Raw genomic sequence first — 12158 nt, forward strand, 5'->3', positions numbered from 1 at the left:
TTGGAAATGATTTAAATGGCACTGAAAATGATTACGTGATTCTATGAAGATGCTGAAAGAGATTGTGCATCTGAAAAAGATTCTCAATAAATTAAGTAGCTTATTATTCTTACATTAGTAGCTAAATAGTTAATTATATAAAAATGTTTCTGATGTTCCAATACTTATAATACAATAATTCTTTTTTTTTTTTTTTTTTTAATTTTGCCAATTTTAAAATCATACCAGACTTAAATTTAAAGACAGCTATTTTTTATTATTTTTTCAGATTTTCCAATTTTAAAATCTTGCTGCAACTTAAATTTGAAATAATGCAGTATTAAATAAATACATATAAATTAAACTTATTATCAGACCCAGTAGAAGTGCATTCTTAACTGCCTGCACATAAATAAATAAGTTGTATAATAGTCATTTTCAACCATGATTCAGGAACACTATACATCACTTTCAGTATCTCTATTAATAATGCTTACTTTCATTTTTAATTATTTACAACAACACATCATAAAAGTACCAATTATCAGCAACACAAATTTTATAACTTTAAAGTTATGTCTTTAATCCAATTGCTATCACATATCCAGAGCAAAAAATTTAGCAGATCTTCCTTATTAAAAACACTTTTATTATTAAGTTTTAAAATTTACAAATAGTATTAATTTTAATTTAAACAATAATAAAATTATAAAATAAAACTTACATATCAAGTTGACTAGTTTCTGCAGTAGGCCACATTTCACCATTCCATTTCTAGAGTCTAGAGAAAATGATAAATTCAGGAGAAGACTAAGTACGACATCACATAATTCCGAATTTTCATGAGGGACTAGATGAGCCACATTTTCTACAATATTATTAAATTCCTGTAAAATATTACAGCAATCTATTACTATTCAAGACAAAATTTAATTCTTAATATTTTTTAGCTGTATTCTTAAATAAGAATTTGCAAGCCCATCATAGATAAGGAACCAGAATTAAAAACATAACTTGAAACTTGCATTATACCAGCATAAGAATATTTTTAGGAGCCGAATTCTTAAAGCAAACAAAAAAACCTTATAATTTCTCACAGAACATTATATTATTGGATATTTTAAAAGGATGTATATATATATATATTAAAATTCATAGACAACTGTGAATAAATTTAACAGAAAAATTAAATTTTAATATTCTGTTCAATTTTCTAAAACTTTTTATTATGTGCATATATGTTGTTACTATTTATTTAATATATATCATTTAATTATTGTTCATTTATTACTATTGGTGTTCATTTTAAACACTTTATTTTGCCACTGATAAAACTAAACTTCTGCTTTTGAAACATATTTTGGTTTAAATATTTTGTTCATAACAGCTACTAAATGTTAACCACATGCCCAGTGATTAGTTCATGCTTTTTCTTATAAAGTATTCTGCAGCTGAATGAAAACAAATATATATATAAAAAAAAATATTCGCTATTTTTTAAAAGAAAATGTTCCCTAATGATATTTTAAATTTTTCTTGTATAAGTGAGCAGTTAAATTTAAGGCATTGTGTGTCAAAAGTGATTTTTGTACAGACCAAGAAAAGCTATTTTATCTACACTGAGCATTAGATGTTCTGCTGAATGAGATCAAAAGAAAATTTACAATACTTAAAACATTATCGATGTAATACTGAAAATAACTGCTGCATGAGATACTATTTTACAAAAAAATTACAAAATAAAAAAATTCAAGGATATAGATACAGTTGATGAGCTATCGTAAAATTTTGAAGTAATGAGCATGCTTTGAAACTACCCCCCCCCAAAAAAACTGAAACACACTTTGAAATTCAGTATATTGAGCGTATTTTACAGCATTTTGCAATCAAACAGAAAAAGTGAGTCATTCACTTTTTTGTTTGATAGGAAAATTTCAAATTTTGACAAATATTTTAATTGAAACATAATGTATAATTCATGATAGTGCACAACTAATTATAATAAATTAAATTTTAGTTAAAAAATTCCTGAATAAAATCAAATGTAATTTTTTTTTTCCTCTTTGCAAACACTTACAAAGTAAAATCCCATTTTATATTACAAGATCAATCCGAGCAGCACATCTAAGAATTTATTGGCGTTTATAAGAAAAATTTCTAAACAATATCACTGAGTTGTGCTTAAACTGTAAAGATAAAAATTTGAAACATAATTGGAATAAAAAATTATTTTTATGCAAAAATATAAGCTGCTCAAGGCAGTGGGTTGATATAAACAAAGCACTTACAACTTTACAAAGAGATCTAAAGAAGATAATGTTATCAGTTTCATGCAATATAAAACTTATCAGCTATATGTTGCTTCCTAAATATCAAAACTTCACTAGCAAGTTGTATTGCTAACAATTAACAGAACTAAGAATCTAAAGAAGATGATGTTATCAATTTGATGCAATATAAAACTTATCAGCTATATGTTGCTTCCTTAATATCAAAACTTCACTAACAAGTTGTATTGCTAACAATTAACACACCTAAAGCAAAGTATTGATGAAAAGCCTGAACTAGTTACTAGAAATAATGTCTTTTTTAAAAATCAAGTTTACACATGATTTGATGCTTGGCTCAAAAGGCAATGCAAAAATTAAAACAGGCTGAATCAGAAATTACAACTCACCTACCATATTTTCTTGAGACTGTCGTCATTTTATGTCAAAGGTATTTTTTCTATTTCTTTTAATTTATTAAAAAATTACTTAATAAAGAAGTAATACTTAATAATAATTACTTACTTAATATGAAAATCCAATATTTCCTTTCATATGAATGAAAATGCTACTATAAAAATGCAGCAAAAACTTTAGTCTTTCTTTTTCAGAAGAGTGGAGGAAGAAGACAAATATATATTAAAGGAACCTGAAAGAATGCTATGCCTAGGAATCTATGATTCCAATCCTTAAATGGATTTTGCTCCTATCCTGCTGAGTTGTTATCATTAACCATTTTGTAAATTATATATACCTGCAGATTAATGCCCTAATAGCATCAAACAATTAGAATTATATTTTAATATAACTCACCATCTCTTCTTTGCTTTCAATAAATACTGACAGCTTGAGTAGAAAGGAAACAACAATGATTAACAAATCTGCAGATTCTCTATTCAGACATTTAGCAAGCAGAGATATTATTCCTCTATTCACCATCTTATATTCCACTTTACGATCTTCAGCTATGTGAAGAAGGAGAAGGAAACAGACTAAAAAAGGAAAATGATCTGTTTAGCATTAACTGAACAAAAATATGTTTTTAATATTTAAAAAGAATCATTATAGACTGTAACTAAATACAGTGAAATCTCTCTAAGATGACCAGCAATACTGAGCTACAAGAAGCACATGCCCATTAGCACTCTGATGAGATCCTTCTGTTAAATTTATCTTTAATTTATGAGCCTCCATATCTTGTTTTCCAATAAAAGCATGTATGCATTTTGTTGTTCTCTCTTCTATGCCATAATCATACTTTGATAAACATTAAATGTCATATTAAAGCATGAAACAAAAAAAAAAAAATTTAGAATTTAATTGAGATGGCTTTTGGAAAAACTGCAAAACTAAATTTCTAATAGTGTAAAGAAAGTTAAAGTTAGTAGAGACCATTGCTATTAGCCAATACAATCTTGAAAAATCAAGGTGATGGCTCAGGTTTTGTAAGGGTACAAAAGAGTGGTTCTCCACCTATTTTATCCCATGCATGCCTTTTGCTACTGTTAGACGATCATCTCCCGTCCTCGCAAAACTAAAAAAAAATACATACATACTTTTATTTAGATTACTTTTTAACAGGTTTTATAAATTATACAACAAAAAGCATTAAAATGTTGATAAATACCAAAATTTGAATAAAAGTAGTTTTTTACGATCATAAACTAAATAATTGACAGCTAAATAAAAGGCTGACCTCATTCCCCTGAAATCCCTCTGTAGAGAATCTCCGGTTAATAAGCACTATATTAGTAGCATTGATGCTGCAAAAGCTTTTGGCTCAATGGACAGTATTTCCATAAAAAAATCTTCTTTCTCCATAGAAATAAGAAGATTAGGCATAATTAAATTTCTTTGTTATTTTATGTAATTTCTATCACATTTCATGATTTAAAAAAATAACATTAAAGTTTTTTTATTTATATTATTTATTTATCTTGGTTCAAGCACAGTTTTTTGCATTTTTAAATTTAAAGCAAAATAAAATATTTAATTAGAATTTCTAAGTTAGTTTTCATATGATTAAGTGCAAGCCATTTTCATAACTTGCTACTGGTGACAACCCTTGATTTTGGGCTTTTTGCAGAGAACGTCATTTGATATTATTTAATTATGCTTTTGAAAATCACTTTCAGATGTAGTAATCCATGAGAGGACTTAATATAGATATAAATAACAAACACTTATACAAAACTTTTTCATTTGATCTTAGCAGTAGTGAAGTGGATAATGCCGGTAATTTGGCTGAGCTTAAATTCCAACAAACAGGTTGACTGCACGAGTGTTTTCATGCCTTTCCTCAGGTTCCATGAATTGGAGGTCAGTTTCATTTAAAAAGTGTTCCAGGAGAGTATTCTTAAGATAACTACCCCTGTATTAAATTTGCCACGTTTTTTCCTTAGCCGCTAAAGTCTCTCTCTCCTCTTCTTTTTCTTTTTAATTTGATTATTTCTTCTTTTGATCCTAATAGCAGTAAAATGCTTATATAAATATTTCTATGTCATTTCAAAATGAATAGCTATCCCATAATTTGTAGGTATTATGGGTGATGCAACGGTCAACATATAAAACAATAGAAATGAAAGACAAATCTTTAATCTATAATATGCACACCAGAACTTTCCATTAACCAATAACAATAAAGCATACTATGTCCCTATACGGAGAATTAAAGCACCTTCATTCTTTACATAACACAATTTTGATTTTCTAACATATGTTGCTACTTTTCACTATTGTCTTCTCTGTTTTATCCTCAACTGTTTATTGTAAATATGTGAAATAAATAAATTGTGAATATGTGCAGTTGAAATTGCTCCTCAGTGGCGCAATCAATTCAGCATCTGAAGTGCTTCATTATGCTCATCACTCTATAAATTATGCCGAAATAAAAATGATCTACAAAGATGTCCACAACTGCCTATTATACGAGAAAGCAGCAAGCGGAGCACAAACTCAATTCTACACTGGCCATGGTCCCTTCCCCCATTATCTTAAGAGATTTGGCAAACGAGCATCAGAGTTATGTGAATGTGGTGAGGTAGGTGATACAGATCACTTCCTCTTCAACTGCCCACAAACCAATAAACTGCATTTAAAAACGCCAAGCAGTGAATACTGGCCACAATGGGCGGAGAATACCTACGACAACAAGCAGACAAAAACTAAATTAGATGAGGTAATCAGGCTATGCTGAGCAAGGTACTAAGAAGTTCTCCCTTTCCCTTGAGAATTGTATCTTCGCAGTATAATTTTAATAGCAATTCAAAATACTACAACAACTGAAAATCAACACTAGAAAAATAGCTCAGCCCGTAGAATAGTAACAGGACTGTAAGAGCAAAACTATTGTAATGTAAGCATATTACTATCTAGTTTGTATGAACTTGATAAAAATAATATTGTAAAGTAGTTTAAATGATACTGAAAATCCAGTCAATGTGTAAATGAATTACAAGTTTACTTTGATTAGATCAGGTAAAAGTATTGTAAATATGAATTCAGATAATGTTTAAATGTACACATAGCTGTCATGAATTTATCTAACTATCATATGTAACTTGTACAAGACAATGTTTGTAATCAACATATCTATGATTATACACAGGCCTTGTATGCCCATGTAATATTTATATTTATATTTTTACACAGAGGAAATATTCCCTTCTGCCAGGATGACTATTAACACTACAAGACTTTTACAATAAAGTCAGGTCAGTGGTTATCTCAGGCGACGCTCAGCATTGTCACTGTTTATACAAATATTTTTGTTGTACTTAAATTACAATTATGTATATATATGTGTGTGTGTGCAATAACAGATATTTAGCCTGACAATTTATAAAGATGAGAATAATAATGGAATGGTTACAAATAAGACATAGTCATGGCCAATGAATATATTTTATTTATGGCACAGCAATACCAATATAAACACATACATCAAAACTGACACAAGCATATCTACTATTCCATAATTACAAGTAGATGCTCGTGATTTACAGCATAATGCTTCATAATGAAGAGAAGCAGCAAACTACATGCTAGCTGAAGAAAGGCAAATGTTTAAAGACCAAAGCTTCTAATTGTTAGAATAATGCTCTCAGGTTCCCAACCATACACATAACACATATGCTCAAAAATACTAATCTGGATATTTTAATGTACACAGACATGCATCTTCAAAGTGTGCAGATAATTAAAGTAGCATATAAAGTGGAAGTGAGAGTCAAGGAATAAATTTGGAAGGTGATTTTGGAATTACAATCAAGAATACACCTCTTACTTGTGATGTGGTTTTTGAGGGGAAGATAAACTCCAAATCACACTTTCACTGGGTCATGATGAAATTAGCAACCTAGACCTAAAAAATCTCTCTTACAACTTCATAAGTAAATATACGAAAGTGTTGAATGCCTGCTTCACACAGTCTTATTTTCCTAAAAGGTGGAAGACAGTGAAAATAATTCTTATTCTCAAGCCCGGCAAAGACACTACCAATTCTGATGGTTACCGGCCTATCAGCTTGTTACCTGATTTGGCCAAAATTTATGAATGCATAATACTAAACAGAATGCAACCCTATATAAATTTGCTTCCTTCAGAACAATTTGGGTTTAGAAAAAGTCTGTCCATGACAAAACAGTTAGTAAGGCTCATTGAGTTTATTGGTGCAGCGCTGCATAATAGAAATAATATTGCTGTACGTGGCGAAAGCATTTGACCGCGTCTGGCATGAGGGGCTTATTTACAAGCTTATTAAAATTGGATTTTACATACAGCTCATTGAACTTATCATGTCTTTCATCACAGGAATAAATTTTTATATGCAATACAGGAAGGTACACTCTGATCTCCAGATCATTTATGCTGGGGGTCCCACAAGGGTCTATCCTCGGCCCCATATTATATTTATTCTTTGTCACCCCCCAAGCCACAATTGGATAATAATCAATTTTTGGGATGCTACGCAGATGACACAGCCTTAGCTGTGAAGTCTGCTTATGCCAATCATGCAGTAAAGAAATTGCAGGATATTATCCCTTCAATAGAAAAATAGTGCACCTTGCGGCACATCTCCCTCAACTGTGCACAAGTAATAACTCTTCATTATACGAATAAAAAAGAAAAATGTGTCTGTACGCAGAGAATTTAACCTCTTCAGGGTCAACAAAGTAAAGTATTTGGGAATAACTTTACATAATAAAATGAACTGGAATGACCACATCAACAAGATACATAGCAAAGCAATAGGTGTCTCTCATGCCCTTCATTGGAAATTATTCAAAACTGGATTTAAATAAGAAAAGACTTTTGTACATTATGGTTCAAAGGCCAATTATTGCTTATGCTTTTGCCCGCCTGGGCGACAGCGTTTAAGAATAATATAGTCAAGCTGCAGATATTTCAGAATTGCTTCCTTAGAGTGATAAAAAATGCGTACTTCTATGTGTTGAATGAATGAAAGGCTACACAAAGACATAAAAATTGAAAGTATTGAGGACTTTTAAAATAAAGCTAATGGAAACTTCTACAACAAGGCCAAGGTTTGTGCCCATCTGAACTCCCTTTAACCCTCTGAGCGGCCAGGGTTTTCGCTAAGAAAGCACAAATTTCCCAAAACTACTATGGGAATAAATTATTATTATTATTATTTTAATGTAAAAACTCGCCTGGTATTTCATACCTGGATTTGTGTACTTTTGATATATTGCCTTAATTTCTTTGACATATTTTAATATGCACGTACATGTACATTCTTACAAATATCTCAAAATATATTCTTAGCTGTATATATACGACCTTGTCACTTAGAGAGTTAAGACTCTCAACTACAGGATTTTAGTTGAAGACAGTGGCATTCGCCCCTATGCTGCTCACCTCTCTCATGACAATAACTTCCCTACTTAAATTCCTGTTGCCACTAATTTGCCTGCACTAGTTTTGTTTGAACATGTTTAGTTTTACTTGTACATATTTTCCACTAATTGTTCACTGTATTTACTGTTTTCTTTTTATTTTCCTGACATTTTATGTTTACATTATGACTACGCTGCTCTGCTCTTGCCTTGCCCTTTTCATTTTCAAGTTTTGTTTCTCTGTTTCAAGTCTTGTGACTGCTAGCCACCTCTTTTCTCTCTTCCTCTGACCTCCCTGTGGGGCCCCACAGTCCAGATTGGAATTATGTCACTATTTTACGGAGATGGACACTATTTTATGGAGGCGGACATGTAATACTGCTGTGTGACATTCTCGGCAATAATAGTTCAGTTCAAATCACACTTGGGTCATGGCCCAGAAAAGAGTTACTTGGGATTGGTGAAACAATCACAGCTGGCTTGCTCCTTAAAATATCATTTTAATTTTTTTACAGGAAACATTATTCTGAAATATACTTCTGGTTAAAACTGATACAACACTAGGGCTGCTAAACACACCCCACAGTTTATGTATACATATATGGAGTTTACATTTTAGACAATGAAGAAGGCAGCGAAGCTAGAGATGTGCTTTATCTGGGCAACAGCAAGTGAGAAAAAGCAATGCATACTTACTTCGATCCTATTTATAGCCAGAAAGTCATTGTGCTAATCCTGAGCAGTGGTTGGGCTATATATATCACAGTGTGGAGACACTGCAGGGAAGGAGTGCCATAACATGTGGCAGAGTGATGCAGCAAAGCGTATCTTTTACAGTCGGGAAACATTTAAATAAAAATTTATGAATTTGAAAATCTTTGCCAATTGATTCTAATTAATTTTACTACTTTTGCTTTATATTTTACAGGTTCCAATATGTAAAATATAAAAAAGAAAATAAATCACTCATAAATTTCTAACTTAAATAGCAACAATCCTATAAATTTCTTCTTCAGATTTAATCCTTTCAGAAAAAGTGGAGCGTATTTATATTACACACAACTAACTCATGCAGTCAATTTATGTCAAGAATAGAACCAGTGTTTTGTAATCATAATATTTAATAAATTGTATCTAATTTGATATCTATACACAACCATATAAATTAATATGACCATAGCTTAATATTAATACAGTACAAAGTCTGTAATCCGGATCTCCATTATCCGGAATGATCTTATAATCCAGACCTCAAAGCCACAAACTTACGTATGCGCGTAAAGTATTTATGCATGCGTTTTTAATGCGTGCGTTCACTACGTATGCGCATAAAGCATTTATCCATGCGCACTTCCGATAGTGAAGAAAGTGACAGAGAGGTATATTAATTGACAAGTTAGTCAGTATTCTCGACACACAGGACTTGAACAGTGGAACTTTGTAACTGAACAAGAAATTATGTCTGTTTATAGAATTAAAGAGAAAGTATTAGCACACAAAAGAAGTAACTTAAACAACTTACATTGAAAGAAATGTTTAATAAAGTAAACAAATAAATATTAAGGTTTTTTTTTTTGTAAATTTTGATACCCTTTAGATCACAATTGCTTTTTATTTCATAAATTATGGTTTCATATTTTTAATTGTATAATTTCTGCATGCTATCTTACCAGATTTAAATTGATGATCTATAATCCGGAAAAAACACGAATCCGGAATCGCCGAAGTCCCGACAAGTCCGGATTATGAACTTTGTACTGTACGTCAAATTATGCACACTATTAAATGTGCAAACTTTACACAATAATTCACAATAAAAACAAATATCCTATCTACTTTGAAGACATTTTCCTAATAATACAAGTGTAGTTTTTTCTTCTAAGAAAATAAATTCTCATGTGTAATATAACATATTCAAAGAAAAATATAAAAGAGAAGTAAATACAAAATTAAACAAAAAAATATTAAAGAAATTATTCTATTATTTTTTTGTAAATTTAGACTTGGCACAAATATAAAAATACAACCTCGTAGAAGCTGATCCTGTTTCTTCACTAGGCTGACATACTTCTGATAACTTTTCTCATAATCATTTATTATGGCAACATTTGATTTTCCAGAATCTAGTATAATTAGTTAAGTGATTTAAACCTAAATTAAATTTACCATTTTATAACATTATGATTGTTTAATTTTCCAATAAAATATCATAAACATTTAAACTTTAATTTTTAATCACGGGTATAAAAGCATCAAACAGAAAATAATAGAAATATTGTAAATGAATTATTTTCATAATATCCAAATATTTTCCCCCACAGTCAGTTAGCAAGGAATTATCACAGCTTGAGAAATCAGCAGCAAGCTCTACATGTTGATACCGTATTTGACGGCTTATAAGACGCACTTTTTTTCCTAAATTTGGTCTCAAAAAAGTTACCTGCATCTTATACGTGAAGGACACAGGTTAACTTTCTATACTGAATGCTATTTTTAGCCCGGATAAAAATCTAGACACACATAACTTTTTCTACATCTACATGTGTGTGGCCTTCTAAATAAGGGTGTGTCTTATATGCCAGTATGTCTTATATGCCATCAAATACGGTAATATCTGTCTGCTGCATTATAAAATTTAGTAATGTGCTGCTGTGACAGCTTATTAATTCCACAAATTAGATGGAAAGTTTCCAAACATCCTTTTCATTGTTCACAAGTAATCTAATCACATTACAACTTTTACACACATTAATAAAATCTTTTTAGCAGCAGATGTGCAAAACAAATTTATAGAAATTAATGAAGTTGCAATTCATAACTGGCTAAATGAATATATGACCTCATAAAACAGTTCTGATGATGACAATCACAAAAGCTAGATAAAATTATTTAAAATTGCTGCAATAAAACCACTTGTATATGTTTTACAATTTTTTCTTGCTTATGCAATAAAGCAGTTCTTAATTTTTTATGATATATGTTTTCATGAATTTGCTTTTAAAACAAGCATTTTATATCCAAATTTTAAAATTCTTAAAATTGAACTGATTTCTAGTCTATAATTTCAAAAATGATCCTTGATTCCCCAACAGGTACTTTACAAATTTTGTGCTATTATCTTTATCACTTCAGAATTTTTTTTTACTTTGTCAAAAATTTAATGAAATTCCTCTAGTAGGTTTAGTTTTCAATAATAAATAGTGCATGTGAATTTATTTAGTATAATTTCTGGTATTTACAAACAATTTCATCGATCATGAAAGTTTGCGAAGATCCTGCAAAGCTTGTGTCAATCATTCTCACAGACATTTGAAAAAACAGATTAATCTTACAGATTACTTATTCATTAAGACAATTAACAGATAGAAGTTACAGATATAGCATATAAAAATTAAATAAATATAAGCTCAAGCCTTGAGTTCATCAGACAAATTCATAAAGTTTTAGCCAATCATTCTGGCAGCCCAAAACCCCTAATGACATTTAAAATAGCATCAATTAGTTAACTTATATACTTCTTCCCATAAATTAAATTGACTTATTGATCATTAGCTGGGTTGCATAGAATCAAGGTGAAGATCTTATGAATGTATGATGTTGTTTGGTGAGAGATTTTGTTTATCAAATATGGAAGATGAGAAAGTACACAAATATGCAATTTTTAAACAAGTTATCAAAAAGACTGAATTTTTTAATTTGAATCTGTTTAGCAGAAACGCCAGATTTATTTATGAATTTTCTATCATATGCGATTTCAATTTTGAAACTATTTTGGAGAATAAGATATCATTTTATAAAGCCAGATAGCAAAACACTTAAAATTCAAACCAAATACCTTTCTATTATTAACAATACAGATTAAAAGCAAGTAAATGGGAATTATTGTTTAGAATATATCTACAAAGAAATGCTGCTTAAATTTATTTTAAAGATATTTTAGTCTACCATATTAAAAATGAATGAAATCTATTTATGATTTTTCCAGAATTAAAAAAAAACAAATAACAGGAAAATAAACTGAAAGCTTACATTCCCAATCAAATTTGATAAATAA

At 30.0% G+C, this 12158-nt stretch overlaps 1 protein-coding gene across 2 annotated transcripts in view; it reads right to left on the minus strand.

The window, feature by feature from the left end:
• The window catches only part of Kap3 (kinesin associated protein 3), a 60673-nt gene that overhangs the window by 29887 nt on the left and 18628 nt on the right, over positions 1-12158 (minus strand). For both annotated transcript variants that reach the window (XM_035357365.2, XM_035357366.2), the window contains exons 8-10: positions 10132-10230; positions 3060-3238; positions 704-866 (exon numbers count right to left, since the gene is read on the minus strand). In XM_035357365.2, the coding sequence (XP_035213256.1) occupies positions 704-866; positions 3060-3238; positions 10132-10230 (441 nt within the window). The remainder of the gene's footprint in view (positions 1-703; positions 867-3059; positions 3239-10131; positions 10231-12158) is intronic.

This window comes from Stegodyphus dumicola, chromosome 4 (genome assembly GCF_044657685.1).
Source record: "Stegodyphus dumicola isolate Sdum_Otavi_A_Nest chromosome 4, ASM4465768v1".
NCBI lineage: Eukaryota > Metazoa > Arthropoda > Arachnida > Araneae > Eresidae > Stegodyphus > Stegodyphus dumicola.